The following is an 18,931-nucleotide window of genomic DNA, read 5'->3' on the forward strand; positions in this document are numbered from 1 at the left end:
GAACCCTATAGTGATATCTTCCCTCCCTCCCTACAATAGGCCTCTACTCACCATATACACATATTCAAACAATTGGGAGTGACAAGGATTTTACAAAGAAATCTAAAGAATATTACAGAATCTCAGAATGTCAGTTTCCCTTCCCTACCTCCCGCATGAACATAAAGGAAGATTTAGCCAGGACATCTCTGGAGTCTTATAGAATTTCAGAATATCCGGGAAATGCTCTCAAGCTACTTAAAACTGAAGTAGAGAGATAATATCATAATAAATAAATGTATGTATGTAAGTGCATATAAATACTCATGTGTATGTGTGCGCAGGTATGTCCATTCAGATACTAGTGCTTCCTTATCCAAGATCACCTATTGTCTGATTTCTATGAGCCTCATATATCTATGTCTGTACAGTGTTTCTTCTATTACATCCTTGAGGGCAGGAATTGTTTGTTCTTGTCTTTGTAACCCCAGAGTTTAGTTTTCCCCGAGGGCCAGAGTGCTGGCACTGGGCTGCTTTCTCATCTGTAAGCCCTTTTAGGTGGAGTGAGCTGCAGGGACATAGGAGGACTTTACAGGAGGTCTATAACCTTCCCAAAGGCAGGAAGCCCCATGCTTAGAGTTCCTACGAGTCCTACCCGCTACCCTCCTTCCCATTCATCCCAGTCAGGGGCACGCCTCCAACCCAGACCTTTGGAACCTCAGACTGCTATTTTTTTTTCTGATATCACATGGCTTCAAGTCTCAGAGCATCCTTGGACACTGGACTTGACTCATAGATCTGGAATGATGAGGGAACTCCGAGGGCACATCCAGCCTGACCCCCTACAGATGAGGAAACTAGAAACCAGGCACCGAACCCACATGCTGTGACCCCTGAGGCAATACCACCTCCACCAAGGGATTGCAAGATCACTACTTCTAAGTCCTTCACTTTAGGCATAAAGAAATGGAGGCCCAGAAAGAAGTAAGAAATGGGAGATGGGGTTCACTCAAGTGCTGGAGGAGGTCAGGAGGAAAATGCCTTCGTGGAAGACATAGAGCACCAGCAACAGTCCCACAGATGGGAGCCTGCTGCAGAGAAGAGTGAGTCTCCCACCAGGAAGAGGAGGCCCACACAGTTCAGGCTAGACACTCCTCCAATCCTCTCTCCTTCTTTTCCTGTAACCCTGTGAATGCTGGGCCTGGGGCTCTAGTGTCCCTGAGAGAAGTGGGAGAGGGGAGAAGAGCATTAAAATTATGGCAATGGATTGGTAAGGATGGATGCCTCTTCTCTGGAAGGAAAGAACAGCCTCTGGACTTGTGCCAGACCTGTGCAAGATGGGTAAGGGAGATAATATGAAACAACAAAAGAAAGAACAACTGGATTTGAAGTCCGAAGACTACCGTTCGAATCCCAGTTCATCTGCTTGCTATTTATATGACCCCTTGAGCAAATCATTGAATGTTTCTGGGCCTCAGCTGGACCAGCTACCTACTGAGTTCCTTTTCAGCTCCAAAGCGATGATTGTGGGATGCTCTAAGATTCAGGAGTGGAGAGGAGGAATCAGTCCATTCCATTTGGAAGGCTGCGATCTGGCCTTGGGATTCACTGAATGACTGGCCATGCAAGATCAATCGACATCATTCTAAAGTCCTGTGGCTCTGCAAGGGCATAAAGTAATGGGAGGAGAGTCATTTAGTGGTGACTGGGGCCAAATCTGGCTGTCTCTAAGGTCTATTCCTGAGTATGTGCTGTAGCGTATAAATTAACCAAGAAATTCAATTAGCTTCTCCCTCCCCTCCTAGCCCCCATAACATGCTCCTGCGTTTTATCACCCTATTTCACTGAGTTTTTCTAATTTGGGAATATATAGAAATGGGGTCCTACAGAGTCCCAGCAGAGAAGGCTTTGGGGAAAGACAATAAGAGCCATGTTCTGAAATTAACATTCTCTGCAGACAGGTCTGCATTCAATGGGGTCAGCTCTCAATGGACCAAGGGAGATTTTAGGATCCTGGGCAGCTGGTACATCCCGGGCCATTGTGAAATGTCAGTGACATTGGAGCTATGTTGAAGCCTCTTTGTACAGGGGTCTCTAAAAAGGAAGTGAAGGCCTGCACCAGGGACAGAAGGGAGTGTGCTCACATATGGATATATCTCAAAAAGGGAGCCTCTTGCTTGAGACCTGAGACCCAGAGGCTTTGGTGTTACACTGAATCAGAGGGCTGCTCTCCTCCCCTCCAATTCCCATTGGATCACAGTTTTGGAGGTAGGCAGGTCTTGGAGGTCATCTAATTCAAAACTCTCCCTTTACAAAAAAGGAAACAGAAACTGAGGCTCAAGACACGTTGATTGATTTGCCTAAAGTCACACAGGTAATTCTAAACCAGGTCTGTTTCCTCACCATGTCCGCCATGCTGCCTCTCAAGAGTGGTCCTTGAGATCTACCTTCTCCTTCAAAATATGGATTCCATTTTAACGCTAGATTAGAGGAAACCAAAATACTTGGTTGATTTTTTAAAAAATAGTCATAGGATTTTAGAGTTAGTTATTTTATAGAACAAGAAACTGAGACTTCCTGAAGGTTATTTTTAAAGTACTGGTGAAGACAAAATTCAAAAGGAATGACTTGTTTGATCACATAGTGAATGAGTGAGGAAGCATCACCCCACCTCAGAGTCAGAAGCAATGTAAGGGGTCAACTCATCTGGTGCAGTGCATAGAGCACCAGGTCTGGAGTCAGGAAGATATGAGTTCAAATCTGGCCTCAGGTACTTAATAGCTGTGTGACCCTGGGCAAGTCATTTAACCCTGTTTGTCTCACTTTCCTCATCTGTAAAATGAGCTGCAGAAGGAGCAGGCAAAAAACACTCCAATAGCTTTGCCAAGAAAAACCCCAAAAGGGTCACACGACTGAAAATGACTAAACAACAATAAAGTCCAATATACACCTTCATTGAAATTTCTTTTATAACATCCTCAAAAAGTGGTCACCATAGACTTCCAATGATTGATCACTCTTTTTCTTCTAAGGTAGCCCATTCTATTTTAGAGTAGCTTTAATTATCAATGGAATTTTTTTTTCTTACATGAAGAACCTGCTTTTCTTTACCATCCACCCATTATTTTGAGTTCAGCCCTGTAAAGCCAAGTAGACTCTTCCATGGGCAGTATTTTCTTGAAGTACATCTACCTTCTAAATTTTCTTTTTTCCAATCTAAATATCCCAGTTCCTCCTAGCAGCAGTCAACACTAGACATTGACTCTTCTGACTCCCAACCCAGTGCAGTTTCCCAAGCACCATGCTGTCTCTTTGGTCCAAGAATGGCAGACTGTCCACAGCTCATTCTCACCTACCACAAGAGGGTCAAAATTCACCCTCCCAAACAAGATAACATTTCTGAACCAAGCTCGAGCTGAGTTTCATTACAGAAACATGAAGCACAAGTTAAAGGAGAGGGGATGAAGGGTGTCTCTACTTGGGGTGATTGGGTGGGGAGAAAGAAGAAAATAGAGGTCATTCAATGAAAAACATCTTTATTATTAAGGACCTGGAGTCCCACATCCTCCAATTATACTCCATTGAGTAATGCCACAATGGTACTTAAGAGATAACAATCAAATGGTCAGAAGGAGATGTTAAAACAATGCTCTGACACCGCCCAGATCAGACCAGAAGAATGATGGGTTATTTTTACGGTATCAATTAGTGCAGGCAGAATCCAAAAGTCAAACTCCCTTGTATCCCCCCCAAGGGGATAAGGGAAAATAAAAGCCTGGGATTCCAAAGTGAAGTGATTCCAACACGGAGACACACGTCTGCCTTCCAGAGACAAAGGTTTGGCCCCTCAACTTCAGGAAACCTTGCCTGGGTCTGCTCCACGGCAGATAGCAAAACAATCACAACCCCCATGAACTCAAGAGAGCTTTGAAGGCAAAGGAAGAAGCCAAACTTCCCTGCACAGATCTCTGAAACCCCCAAAGGAAGAAGGTGTAAGGGGGACTATGCAATGCTTTTTTATATTTTCCCTTCTTTGCTATCAGTACATAGTCCCTGTTCCCCTGGGATTTTGCTACGGGTTCTTTCCTCCCTTCTGACCTCCTCCCCGACTGTTCTCACCGTGATCTAAGTCTTCTGTCTAAGAGATTTACTGCCGCTATGACAGAGCCTCCACTAGTGGCTTCTGCACCTGGGGCCTGGAGCAAGACTAGGAGAAAGGAGACAATATCAGACTCACTTGGGGTGGGGGGTACTGCTAAATGGAGATGATGAAGTAAATGCTACCACCACTGTTAGCTCCCAGGATGGTGCTATCAGCATCATCTAAATTTTCTGCCTGATCACCCCATCTTAGTTCTGGCTCTATACTACCACTTCATTGGGGCACCACTCACAAGACGGTGGGGCCCAATTTAATCTCACAGGATCCTAAGATTAGGACCCTAGTGATCAAGTCTGTGGAGCAGCTAGGTAGCACAGTAGATGGAGCATCAGGGTTCATCTTCCTGAATTCAAATCTGGCCTCCAACACTTACTAGCTATGTGACCCTGGGCAAGTCACTTAATCCTGTTCGCCTTGGTTTCTTCGTCTGAAAAATGAACTGAAGAAGGAAATGGCAAACCACTCCAGTATCCTTGCCAAGAAAACCCCAAACAGGGTAATGAAGAGTTGGACACAACTGAAATGACTAAACAATGATCAAGTTCCTTCCCCTGATTTCATTTTTAACATAATTTTATCTTATTTTGCTTTTTTAAAAAACTAACAAACATTCCATTTCTCTCTTCTCTCAATTGAAAAAAAAATAAATAAGATAACCCCCAAATCCTTGGCACTAATATGCATAGTCACAAGCAAAACAAATCCCGATACTGACTGTGTCCAGAAGTGGATGCCACTCCTGTCCATTGAGCCCATCACCTCTCTCCCAGGAGGTGACCTTCCCCTCATTTTAGAGCCGAGAGATTTAAGACCCAGTAAAGGAACTTCTCCAGAGTCTCCACAGTAAAGGAGATGTTCCTTTGACTCAAACTTCATCGATCTTCTACTAAATCAAGTTGTCTCCTTTTGTGTTCTTAGCTAATGAGAAAACACAAAGCAACCACCCCCAAGGCTCCCAGGACTTCAGGCCACTTCATTCTTAAAGGTTTAACTTGAGACTTTCTGCCCCTCTCCTATCTGAAGATATTCACAAAACCAGCATGCCATATGGGCTTGGGCAAGCTAAATTACCTTACTTCCCCAGGCTCCCGTTTTCTTGTAAAATCAAACTCTAAAAAAGAAATTCAGGCTCATAAACTCCAAAGCTAGACAGTATCTTAAGGGTCACTTAGTCCAGCCATTTCTATGGTCAAAGAGAACAAAGCCCAGAGAGATTTAAGCAATTGGTCTAACTGGGATTCAAATCTAGTGGTTCCCACTCCAAAGCCAACTTTTTCCCCCAGTATACAATACCACCATTGACGTAGCGATGAAAAGAAACAGGCATTAGGTACATAAGCCTTCTCAAGGCTCATGGACCAAGAAAACAGGCTGGTATACTGGAAAGGAAGCCTGGGTATAGAGCCATCTGGTAAGTCAGTGCTAAAACTCAGTATGTTCACCTAGCCTTTAACCCGTTGTTCAAACAGGCTGTATTTTTCTAATAATGAGAGACCGTTAGGTGGTACAGTGGATAGAGTATTAAACCTGGGATCAGGAAGCTCCGAGTTCAAAGCCTGCTTCACATACCTACTTACTAGCTGGGGGATTAAGTCACTTAACCTCTGACTGTCTCTGTTTCCTCACCTATAAAATGAAGATAATAATAATAGCATCTACTTCCCAGAATCATTGTGAGGATAAAATAATATCTGCAAAGCACTTCGTGAATCTTAAAGCTCTATATAAAAGTTAGCTATTAATATAATTATTAATGATATCATTATTTAAAAAGAGAAGTGGAGAGAAAGTATAGGGGAAAAAAAAACCTAACATAGCACACAAGAAAATTGGGTACCTGTCCCAAGTGCACCACTCACCTACTATGTGACTTTGGGTAGGTCCCTTTTCTTCTTTTGGGATCAGTTTCCCTGACTATAAAGTGAGGGGGATTCACTAAAGGATCTCTAGGATTAACATTGATTGCATGACTTTACTCTTACTTTTCACTTGAAAGATTCCCAACTACTTAAATTTTAAGGAATGACAGTAGGTGGGTGCAAATTGCTGGCACCTTGCAGAAGAGAATCAGAAAAAAATGCCATCTCAATCATCCTATTTTCTAACTCCTCTCCCGTCAACATCAGAAATAGGTCCTTCTGTTACACAATGGTGGGCCCCATCCTCCTCCTCCTCTTCCATGTAGTCAGAAACAAAAAGAAATTAAAAACCATCTTACTGCAGTTTCCAACAGCTCTCTGCTACTGATTTACTGATCCCCATAATCCCTGAGAAGAGAAAAAAATATGAGAGTTGGAAGGGAATTTTGAGGTCAGCTAGTCTTAGCCCAGTCACTCTACAAACGAAAAAACTGAGGACCTGAGAAGGGATGTGACCTGCCCAAGGTCACATCATGAGTCAATGACAGCGCCAAGTTCCTGACTAATAGTAATTATAGTTTACATGTAGATAGCGCTCTGCAAACAGTTTACACATCATTACCTTGATCTTCACAACAACCTTGGGGGGATAAGTGGCACGATTATCCTCATTTTACAGAGAAGGAAACTGAGGCAGGCAGTGATTAAGTGACTCGCCCAGGGTCTAAGGTGGAATATGATCTTGTGCCTTCTTGTCTCCAAGCAGCCTAGCTGCTCTGCCTATTTATTCCCCCACTAATGAGCCACTGTTCAATAGTTTTAAGAGGGCATTTTCCTCAATGATTGGGGCATTGTCATTTGCCACTGGCTATACACAAAAAGACACAAAGTTAAGGCCATTACAAAAATAATTTAAGCTCCTTCTTTTTTTAAAAATGAAGTCTTCAGCTTTCTGACCTCAAATACCTGCATTTCAGGGCCAAGTGATCCCATTACTTGTCATATTACTACTAACAATAATAGCAATCGCCCAGCCCACTTTCATTAAATAATCTATCTTAAAGATGAAAATGACTTCTAAAAATCTCTTCTTCAGAGTCCCATACCCCACCCATGGATAAGGATTTTTATTCTCCTGTGTCGTAAAAAGCTTCCTATACAAGAGATTTTTCCCTCCTCAGGGGCAGAGGTGGGATAAGAGCCCAGGTCTCTAGGGTTTTTGCATAACTACTACAATTCTCCAATTCACAACTTGATCCTTGGATATGTCTCTCCCTTCCCTATCATGGCCCACCTGATGAGTCCATCTGCTCATTTCCAACCTTGCCTGCTGGTTCCTTCGACAGTATCTTACACGGCAGCAGTGTCCCTGGAATCTTGGCAAGGAATGCCTTAGAGACAAGTACCCTTTTACACACATTCTAGAATCATGCCACTTCCCAGCTGTTCTCCAGCTAGAAACTGAGCTATTTTCCTTGGCAGAAATCCCAGAGTTACTTTGCTGTTACTAAAATATATAATTCTTCATTTTTAGAGTCTTTTCTCCATGTATTAGCATTCACAAGAAATTTTCAAAGAACCAGGAAAAATTTCAAAGGAGTGGAGAGGGTAGGGAGAGCAAATCTCACCCACTTAAAATCATAGCGTTAGAACCAGGAGGGACCTAGAGCTCATTTTGTCTAACCCTCTCATTTTGTAGAAGAGGAAATAACTAGACCCCAGAGGGACAGAGTAACTTGTTCAAAGTCACTCTCCTAGTTAATATGAGATCCAGTTTCCGGATTCCTGGGGCAGTACTGTCTCTCTATACCAAGTTGCCTCTATTAAAAAAAAACAAACTGGATCCCTTCTAATCCCCGCCCTAGGCTATAGCAATATTAAAAACTGCTTAATACCACTTGTCCTTTATGGTTCAGTTCAGATGTTTTTCAGTCGTGTCTGACTCCTTGTGACCCCATTTGAGGTTTTCTTTGGCAAAGATACTGGAGTGGTTTGGCATTTCCTTCTCTAGCTCATTTTACACATGAGGAAACTGAGGCAAAAAGGACTTGCCCAGGGTCACACAGATAGTAAGTGTCGCAGGCAGGATTTGAACTCACAAAGATGAGTCTTCCTGACTCCAGGCCTGGTGCTCTTTTCACTATGGTGCCACCTAGCTGTCTTTTATATGATACCATGTAAATAGTTGGGAATGATCAGATGAATGGTGGGTCATGTAGACCGCCTAAGTGAAGAATTTAAGCCAAATTTGTGAAGTGAGATGATTGGGCTAAGGAATTTATAGGGTTTAAATCTATTCATTCATTTATTCATTCATTCATTCAACCAAAAAACGTTCACTAAGCATCTAAGAGTTATTCTATGATTTACTGCTGCCACTACAAGAGACCATGGAAATGATTTATTCCAATCTCCTTACACTTTGTAGATTTAAAAATAAAATAAAAAACAAGGTTCAGAGAAGGAATATAAATTTAGAGTTGGATGAGATCACTGAGTCCCTATCTTTTATAGACGAAGAAAAAGACACCCTTTTTTGATGAGGAGACTTCGAGTCCAAGTGATCTGCCCAAGGTCACAGAAATTAATTAGTAATTGGCTGAGTCATGATTTGAACTCAGGTTTGTTTCTCCCCAGCATACCACACTGACTTGCCCAAATCCATGGAGCTGGGCCTAGAACTCTGGTATATTGACTCCCAACTTACCTTCAATGAGCTGAATATTCCAGGGAAAGAGCTGTAGTGTTTTAGCCCAAAGTTAATGCTTGAGTTATATCTATGCCAACTTGGCCACTCTGTGCTTGTCCTTAATTTCAACCCAGGCCTTGTCTATGAGGCCAAACAAAAAACCTGGCTTTACTTCCAGAAATACAACAACAAAAACAACAAGCGTATAGCTAAGCTAATGTCATGGGCTTTACTGAAAACCCTCACCCCTGAAGTCTCAGCACTTAAAGCCTATGCAATTGATCACATATGACCTTGTGACATCTCATTCCTTTGGTGTCTTGAACTGTCGTCCACATCTTTAAATGTTTTCTGGGTTGTTGGGTTTTTTTTTTTGTTGTTTTTTACAAACTTTCCACATGTCTCTGTCACCTCTGACCAGATTGCAAGTCTCTAGAGGACTGAGTCTTCTTTGTACATTCCCCCAGGCTCCCATGACAGCACTTTACACATAAGGAGGTATTCTGTGAAGACTCGCTTATTTGGTTTAATCGCTTTAAATCCCCATGGCCAGGGATCTTGCTAGTTCTTCCACTGTCTTGGTTCAGGCTGCTGACTTTGGCAGAGGTACCCACGAGTGTTTGAGAAGCAGATACAGCAAAGTTGTCGGCCCCCTCTTGGCTGCTGCGTGACCTCAAGCAGGTCACCTCTCCACTCTGCAAGCCTTGGGGCTCTCCATAATGGAGGAAAATTACCTCCCCTGCTAGCCCCTTCACATGTTAGGTGCCTGTGGCTGAGGCAAAGAACGCTGGCCAGGAATCTGAAGATGTCGGTTCTAATCTTGACTCAGACGGACCAATGGGTGAGTGAATGAGCAAATCATTTCCCCTCCCCTCCCAGGGACCAGGATCACAGACCCACATGCTGGAAGGGACCTTAACAGGCATGTAATATAACTCTTTCACCTTTACATACGGGGAAACTGAGGCCCATGGAGGTTGAGCAACTCATACAAGGTCACACAGCTACTGTGTATCAGAAGCAGGGCTCCAACCCAACTCCTCTTGGGCCAAGGTTAGCTCCTATACTGTTAGAGGCTGTTATTTAAAAAAAAAAAAAAAGCACGACATAACTCTTAGGTCTTTAACCCTGGGGCAGTGGTTCTTATAGTAATGATACTATGTCCAGTGAAAGCCTTTCAAACAGTCACATTTGCCTTTGATGGCCGACCTCAGTGGTCACTCAGCTGAGTTCCTCTGGCAAGTAATATTCTATAGCTATAGGGGGAAAATGCAGCTAAATCCAATAGAAAATCTGACTAGTTTAGAATTTCTTAAACAGAAATACAAAGATCTTTGTGAACATGAGGACTGTATTCCAGAATCCACTGAAAATAGGAAAATTCACATGTACTATCCTGAGATTAATACTCTCCCACACTCTCACCCCCACCTTTCAGCCCCCTCAGCCATTTGCTGTACTCCTATTTGCTTTTTTTATAGGTGGCATAAAGGAGGGTGAAGGTTTATATTCATCACAAGAACCTATCGAATGTAAAAGCATCCAGGGAGTATTCTTACACTGCTTTTCTCTCTCTCTCTCTCTCTCTCTCTCTTCTCTGTGTGTCTGTGTCTCTCTCTCTGTCTCTCCTCCCTCTCCTCCCCTCCCCTCTTTTCTTCTCTTCTGTCTCTGTCTCTCTCTCTGTGTTTGTGTCTGTCTCTGTCTCTCTTCTCTCTCCCTCTCTCTCCTCCTCCACCTTGGGGATAAAGCTTAGGTTGGTATAGCGTACCTTGGAAAAATCATGAAATGTCTGAGCCAGAAGGAACCCCAAAGAACCCCCACTTTTCAGGGAAGGAAAGTGGAGCTCAGGAAACGGAAGTTACTTACCTAAGATTGAATAAAAGATAAATGGCATAGCTCAAGCTAGAACCTTAGCCTCCTGACTCTCAATCCCACTCCACCTGGATACTGAGGACAGCCAATCACCGTGTGACTCCAAGTGTTTTCGGTGACTGTCCCCACACCTGGAATGCTTCCACTTCATGGCCTCCCTGGCTTCCTTCAAGGCTCAGCTAAAGTTCCACCTTGGGAAAGAAGCCCATCCTGGATGTCCTTTACGGCTAAAGCCTTCCTTCAGGGCTTATCTCCACTTTTCCCCATCTCTATCTTGTTTATACACAGCTGTTCGCAGCCTATCTCCCTCATTACACCATGAACTCCTCAAGGGCAAGGGCAGTCTTTGGCTTTTGTGTCCTTGGCTCTCAGCATAGCATCTGGCACATAGTAGGTGACAAACATGTGTTGATTGACAGACCCAGCTTTTTTAAAATGCCCCTTCTCTAGTCTAAGCACTTTCATTTCTTGAGTCAGAGCTATGCATTTATTAAGCACCTACCAACTAGTCCCCATCCTTTATAGGACTTTATAAGGGGAGAAAATAGGACTCTAAGTATCGACATAACAAGATCACTGTGGAGAGATTGAACTTAGAGACAGAGACCAGGGAAGAATTCAGGGCAAAAGTAGCACTGAGGGTGTCTAGAAGGAAAGAATTGCAGCAGATGAAGATGAGCCCGCCAGGGATGGGGGAGGCAGTGCACAAGGCTAGGAGAACAGCAGACAAAGGCCTCGGCCTGAGTGATTTGAGGGGCACAGGAGCAGCCCACAACCATAGGCCACTCCTGATAGAAAGGAAACACCATCTCAGAATTGGAATGGGCCTTGAATCACAGAATGTTAGAGCTGGAAGAAGCCTAAGCAATTGTCCAGTCCAACAGCCTTCATTTTTCAGAGATGGAAAATGAAGCCAAGAGGGTGAAAGCCTCATACTGTAACCTTTATTGCTTCCTCCTCACCTTCTCCATTAAGACCTTAATTAACCTTTTCTTATTTTTTCACCACTCCCATACTTTTCCTGGGAAGACATTTGGGAGTCTTCAACTCCAGGATTTTATTAGACTTGCTTCTATATTCCCATTTCCCACTGAGTCGAGGCCATGACTAACACCTGAAAACACATGTAAGTAAACACTAGAATCTCATCCTTAGTCAACATACTGAAAGTAATGGACTATTCGATACTTTGGAGCAAGCAAAGATAACCAGGATATAGCTGTTGATGAGGAGAGATTGTCTCATTCTTGCTATTTGTAAAGCTCTCCCACCTGGCATATAGTAGGTACTTAATAAATGCTTCTTGATTGATTGTTTGCTAATCAATGCCCTTGAGGAGCTTTGCACTCCCCACAAGAGAAGCAAAGCATAAACAGACATTTAAAAAGCAGTCAAGTTAAATCCCAATGGAAGATGACAATAATAGTTACTATCAGGTTCATGACAAATGGATACAAGTACTATGACAGGTGAGGGAAATAAAAATCAGTGAGGCCTGGAATAATCTGGAAATGCAGCATGGAGGAGATGGGCTCTGAACTAGACCTGGGAGGAGGTGCTAGAAATGAGGCAATGAGTTTGAGTTTCTTTTGTAACATGCAGGCTAAAAGTTAGGAGTATTTTGAAGTGCCTTTTCTTCAAACACTATAAGCAACATTATATGTGAATACCTGGAACATTTTGAGGTGAGGTTTAGGGGGAAAACAAATGGAAAATCAATAGCACTGGAGTATAAGCTGATTATATCCTTTCTTTTTCCAATGACCAGGAACTTATTCATTTGACAAACATTACTATTGGCATTTACAAGCCAGAATTTGTGCTAAGATCTTGAAATGTAGTGACAAAGAGATGACAGTCTTTAACCCCACTCTCCAAAGTCCAAAGAGCCTTTAGTGGAAGGAGAAATCTCTTTGTTTCCTAGGCAAAGAGACCTGCACATATTAGGTGTACATTAATAAACACTTAATTGGTTTAATTTTCATATGTCCCATCTAATTAATCACGACTATAAACTGAGCAACTAATGAAGGTGGTTGGGATTCCTTCAGAGTTCAGATATGGTTTTATGGGAAAGAACACTTACCTACTTCTAAGCAGGTATGGAAGGACAATTGGGCTGGGGTAAGGCAGGGATCACCCCTGTTGTACATTAATAGGGTCAGAATCCATAATACTTCCCTCATGCAACCTTCCTTCCACACACCCCCACCCCCCCAAAAAAACAAAGAAAGTTCTAAAGGAGATGGGCTTTTAAGAAGATATTCCAAAGAAAGCTCAAGTCACTAAGATTAGACTTATTGCTAGAAGAGACCAACCTAGAGGTCACCCTCCTTTTTGCAAGCAGGAGAAAATAAAGCTTCAATAAGCAAAATTGCAACCAAGGTCACCCATGTAGAAATTAAATGGTAACCATGGTTACCTGAGTAGAAAGAGATAGAGCTGGGATTTAAATCCCTTTCTAATGCACCACCCTAAGGTGCTCCAGAGTGAGCCCCACACAAATGTAGAAGCAGTTCTCTAAGGGCCATGGCCCTGTTCCCAATGCAACCTGGGAGAGGCAATGAGGCCCCAAAAGGGGTAAGAGCTCAGGTGAAAAAGGTGTGGGACACAAGTCCCCACCAGAGGGCAGCACCACCGTGAGGCAAGCAGAGAGTGAGCATTTTTCTTTCTGAAAAAAGGCAGTCTATTGAGTTGTCCTTCCACCAAAATGCACTTGGGCACAGAAACATGTGGATGCATACTAACGTACGCAAGATATCACCTCAGCCATCCTTCCCAGGCCTGCTGCCAACTCTTTGCAAGGAGTACTACAAATGCTGAATGAACTTGTGTGAATGGACCATTAAACATGGCGGATCAAGGCTCAGGTGGCACAAGACAGACTTGGCTTTTGTGGACTGCTGGGCAGTGGCATTAGTTTTAATGATGGATGGTGTAACCATAGAGCCTGTTGGATGAGGTAATGAAATCTTAGCAATCAATGTCCCTGATGGTTCTTGACCTTAAAATCTTCAACAAGCATTTATTAAGTGTCTAGCATCTGTCAAGCTTACATGCAAGTTAGCACAGTGAACACGAAGAGTCCATGCTCTCAGGGAGTTTGAGAAATAGGATGAGTTCGTTCATTTCATTTTTCATCATCATTATTATTAGGCAGTTGATGAAAGATAGGGTTGCTGTGCTTGGATTCAGCAGCACTGGGGTTCAGTTACTGCCTCCGTAGCATCTTTACCAGTTGTGTGACCCTGGGCAAATCACCTTATATGTCTCAAGCAAACTCATGGGACTAAATCTACAAAAGCTTTGTGTTATTTTCTGTCTTTATATCTCCAGTCCCAACCACAGTCCAAGCATACATTAGGTGCTTAATAAATTCAAGCTGACTGGAGGCCTGAAACGATAGAAGCATCTACCAGGGAGTTTGTCCCATTAAAGAAATAATTGATCCTTCACATGATAGTATTGTTTTGAGAAACAAGAGAAAAGGCAAAGGGAGACACCAAGGATAGTAAATGAATGCTTCAAGCCCATGCCATATGAGGACCCTTTGAAGGAACTGGGAATGTTTAGCCTGGTGAAAGGAACACTCAAGATTATGGACATGCATGACTTGGGCAGATGGTCATGGAACTTTCTCAATGGAGAATTAAATGTTTATGAAAAAAGCAAAAGCCAGTGGGCTCATCTATTTTACCTCTGCTTCACTTACTTGTCCACAGCCTTAGGCAAAAAAAAAAAAAAAAGTTTTCCCATGAGCCTAGTTATCCCCTCTGAGCACCTGATGGCAGCTACCCAGTAGGCATGGTGCCCAGGAAAAGTTAATCAGCACCTCCATAGTGCTGGACTAGCACTCTTAAATCTATTTTGGTGATGAACACATCACAGGGTCAAAGAAATTCCCTCTCCCTCCCCAAACTTCTAGCTCTCCCTTCCCCAAATTAAGCTATGGAAATAATAATGATAATAATATTTTCATATTTCTATTTCCCTAAAAGATTTACAAAGTGCTTTCTTCACAACAGCCCTATAAGACAAGTCACAGTACGTAATAATAATGATATTATTAAGTTAATAATAGCTACTATTTTTATAGCACTTTAAGGTTTGCAAAGCACTTGGATAAATATTATCTCATTTGATCCTCAAAACAACCTGGTGAGCGACAATACCAGAAAGCACCGTGAGGTGGGTATTTTAAGCCAGGTCTTCTTCCTGACTCTAAAACTACTGTTCTATCAAGTGTGCCAAGACTTTCCCCTGCTCTGCCCCTTGCCTCCCACCTCATTTTACAGATGAAGATACTAAGATTCAGAAAGGTACAACCTCTTCTTCAAAGTCACACAGCAAATAAATGGCAAAGCTGAGATAGAATCTAGGTTTCTTGGCTTCTACTCCAGGGCTTTTTTCCATCGCACCATGCTGAGTAAAACCTAATTCCACTTAGGGATTTCCTTTTCTTTTTTTTTTCTTTTTAATTCCACCCCCCCTTCCTCTTAGAATCATACCACTAGCCCTTATTTAGGATGGGGACACCTGGAGTGACCCAGAAGTAGGGTTTACAGTTCTGCTGACCTCTACATTCTCTGTACTGCCCATTCCCATCTGCCAAAACCAACCTAATTCCCTGAGAGAGGGAGACGTGCATGCTGGTGCACACTGGGAGACATTGGGCTAGTCAGGTGCAGAGACCGGATGTGGCCTCGTGTTTATGAGCTATTTAGTCTCTATGCTTAATACAGAAAGGAAAAGAAAACACACACACACACACACACACACACACACACACACACACACACACACACACACACCAAAAAAAAAAAAAAAAACCAGGAGGCCTATTAAAAGACCATTAGGGTGTTCCTAACATTTACCCAGTCCTTAAATGACCTTAAATCTAAAAGGCCAGTGGGAGTCCTAGCATGTTACTAAGCCAGGGAAACAAGTGTCTTCAGTCTGCGCTCACTTTTATACACTTCTTGTCCCTCTTAGCAGACTGAGATAAACTGGAGTTCAGCTCAGGAGACCCTGAGGTATTCAAGTTTCGCCCCAGAACACAGTATAAGACAAGATGTTTTGTTCTGTGGCCTTAGGTTTTGTTATAGTTTAATTTTTAAAGGTGGGCGGGCAGGGGATTGGTCCTTGATTTTCTGCCTCAGAGAAAGCAGGGTTCTGCCCTTATTGTCCCTGTCCCAGGATGGGAGTGATGGGTGGAGGCGGTGAGGGGAGTGACCATCAATTATTCTATAAGGAGGAAAGGGAGGAGCACAGAGGAAGTGTTGAATAAAGAAGACTATGGGGTCTTTAAGATTCTTTCCAGCTCTAAAATGCCATATTCAATTCAATAAGCATTAATGCAGCAGTTACAATGGAGAAGGGCAGTGTTACTAATACAAACAGTTCCTGACTTCAAGGAGTTTGCGTTCTGGGGATGAGGTGAAGATGTTTAAATAGAGAAAATGAAGATAATTTGAGGAAAGACAGCTCACTAACAATAAGTTTGTTTTGTTTTTTTTTTTTAAATTGGATCAGGAGAGGCTTCCTAAAGGAGGTGGTGCCTAAACTGAGCCTTGGGGCAGCTAGGTGGATAGAGAATCAGGCCTGCAGTCAGGAAAACTTGAGTTCAAATCCAGCCTCAGAAGCCTACTAGCTGTGTGACCTTCAGCACTTCACTTAACCTCTGATTGCCTCAGTTTCCTCAACTGTGAAATGATATAGAGAAGGAAATGGCAAACCATTCCAGTATCTTTGCCAAGAAGACCCCAAATGGGGTCACGAAGAGTCAGACATGACTGAAAAATGACTGAACGACAAAAACTGAGCTTTGAAGGAAGCTAGGCATCTACAGAGGCAGAGGTGAGAAGGATGTGTTTTTTAGGCAGATGGGACAGCCTGTGCAAAGACAGGGGGGCTGGAAAAGGAAGGCTAACCTAAGGCAAAAAGCAAGTAAGCCTCTTTGGCCAAAATGGAGAACTCATGTAGGGTTATAATATAATTCAGGAGAGGTGGGATGGACCCATACTATTTAGAGTTTGTATCTTGTCCTACGGTCAACAGGAAGACACTAAATAAAGATTCTTGAATTAGGCAGTAACATAGGCAAGACTTTGCATTTGGGAAGATTCTTTTAAGCAGTTACATGGAAGATAAAGGGATTTTCAAAAATATGGAAAACCACTTTTCACTGAATTTTTTTTTGTTTTGGAAAATGGTTATTTTTCATTCCACATATTAGTTAACATGCAATTTTTTTTGTCATTTTCAAATAAATTAATATTTTACAAATTTGTTTTAATTCTTAGTATAGTAAATATGAAAAGATATAAACAAAAACTCTTTGGGGTCCTTAATAGTTTTTAATCATGTATAGGGGTCTTTAGACCAAAAAGCTTGAGAATAGCTGAGCTAGAGTGTCTGGTTATGTGAATGGGGAAAAGGGAAGGAGACTGATTCCCTGCTACCCACTGGTTCTTAAATCTGCAGGCCTCAGCCTGGTGAAGTTCAGGCACTGCAAGACATCTATGATACCCTATGGCCTCCAAGCATTGGCAATCCCCTCTTTCTTTAGCTCCAATAAAACATGTGGTGTGAGAATAGGGAAACCTGACATCTGCAGTTTCATATTAATTATGGAATTATTAATTATGTGTTTTGATTAATAAACTCAGTTTACTTGAAGTCGTTACTGAATTCACAGCAGTTGGTTGTCGTTGAGTATTTTACCCCCATCAATGCGTATCTACCATCCTATGTAGGTCCTCAAAACTTTTTGATGTTTAAAGGATCTTCATGCTCAAACATTTAGGAACTATTGCTCTAATCTTCCCCTCCCCCTCCTACACTCCCTTCCTTGCCTGACAGATGAGGAAACTGAAATCCAGGGAATGAAACAGACTTCCTCATATTTACAGAGCAAGCTGGTAACAAAGCTAATACTGTCTAAAGTCTCCTGACTCCTTTCCCCTGTATGCTAATGTTAATATTTTCTAATAATTATTTTGATTGTAGGGGAAACAAAGATAGTTTTCTTCTATCTCACTGGCAGAGTGAAAGAAGCAAGCATCCTGGGCTGGGTAGGCAGGGGTTCTAGTCTGGAGAGAGGGAGGGAGGGCTGTTATCATCCATGAATGAGGAGCCCACATCAATAACATCATGAATCTTGGTGGGGGGTGGCAAACAGAGCTATCTGTGTGTATAAGTCAGAAAACTGGGGTTCAGATTCCAGCTTCACCTTTTATTACCTATGAGACTTTGTGTAACTTGTTTAACTTCTTGGGCTGATCAAATCTATAAAAAGACATAGGGGGTTAGATTAGATGTCCTTTCAGCTCTAAATCTATCAACCAATCAATAAACATTATTAATTTGAGGGAAAGGGAAGAGAATAAGAATTTATGTAGTGTCTACGATGTGTCAGGCACTGTGCTGAAGGCTTTATAAAGATCTTATTTGATCATCACAACAACCGTGAGAGATAGGTGCTATTGCTATCTCTATTTTACAGTTGAGGAAACTAAGGTAGACAGTGGTGAAATGACTTGCCCAGGGTGACACAGCTAAGTGTGAAGCAAAGCCAAACAGTCCATGACCACCAGAAGCTTACAGTCTAGGGAGGGCAGACAACATGGAGAGAAAGACAGAGAAAGACACAGACACAGAGAGAGAAGACAATGGATCTTATAATTCTATGTCTTATCTCCCCTACATTTTAGGCTCCTCAAAGAGCAAGGATTATGCTTTATTTTCTCAGTGTATAAACAACACTAAGAGTAGGGCCTCACACACAGTAGGAATGACAGATAAGTAGGTAGGTAGGTAGGTAGATACATAGATACATAGATATATACGGAGAGATAGGTAAGAAACATATAGAATATTTGAATTGAAATTAATAGCTCTATGGCCTTAGACCATTCACATCCTGCTCACTGGTCTTTAGCTTTTTCTTCTGTAAAATGGAGTCGGGGAGACCTCTGAAGTCTCTCCTAGCTCCAGGATTACACGACTGAGCAGAGTATGTATGTTCAGTAACTCTTGCTCACCTATTAATTACTCAGGGACTCATAGGAAGCGTGGCTAGGGCAGAGCAGAAGATGACCCATCCAGCTATGCACTGGGTGAGCCCAAAGCCTGGGAGCAATGTGCCCAGCAGCTGCCTGGCTGGACACATCTAGACTGTTCCCAAGGCCAATAAATACAAGTCATTTACTCACCACTAATGAGTCCCTCAGGACATCTCTTCCCAATGCCAAGGGCTATTCCCTTCCTCATTCAGTCGCCCTCAGTGAAACCTGTTCCCCAACAGGTAGACACTATCCCCAATGGGAAGTTCCCAGTTATAGACCTTTGAGCTTTAGGCTAACTGGTCGA

General features: G+C 42.6%; 1 protein-coding gene across 5 annotated transcripts in view; it reads right to left on the bottom strand.

The window, feature by feature from the left end:
• The window catches only part of SLC6A6 (solute carrier family 6 member 6), a 137,080-nt gene that overhangs the window by 70,351 nt on the left and 47,798 nt on the right, over positions 1-18,931 (bottom strand). For 2 of the 5 annotated variants that reach the window (XM_027863999.1, XM_027864000.1), the window contains exon 3: positions 1,475-1,640. The exons of the other annotated variants lie outside the window; for them this stretch is intronic. In XM_027863999.1, coding sequence (XP_027719800.1) covers positions 1,475-1,556 — 82 coding nt within the window. In that variant the 5' untranslated portion in view covers positions 1,557-1,640. The remainder of the gene's footprint in view (positions 1-1,474; positions 1,641-18,931) is intronic. 5 annotated transcript variants of the gene reach the window in all.

This window comes from Vombatus ursinus, unplaced genomic scaffold (genome assembly GCF_900497805.2).
Source record: "Vombatus ursinus unplaced genomic scaffold, bare-nosed wombat genome assembly UNPS02014773.1, whole genome shotgun sequence".
Lineage (NCBI taxonomy): Eukaryota > Metazoa > Chordata > Mammalia > Diprotodontia > Vombatidae > Vombatus > Vombatus ursinus.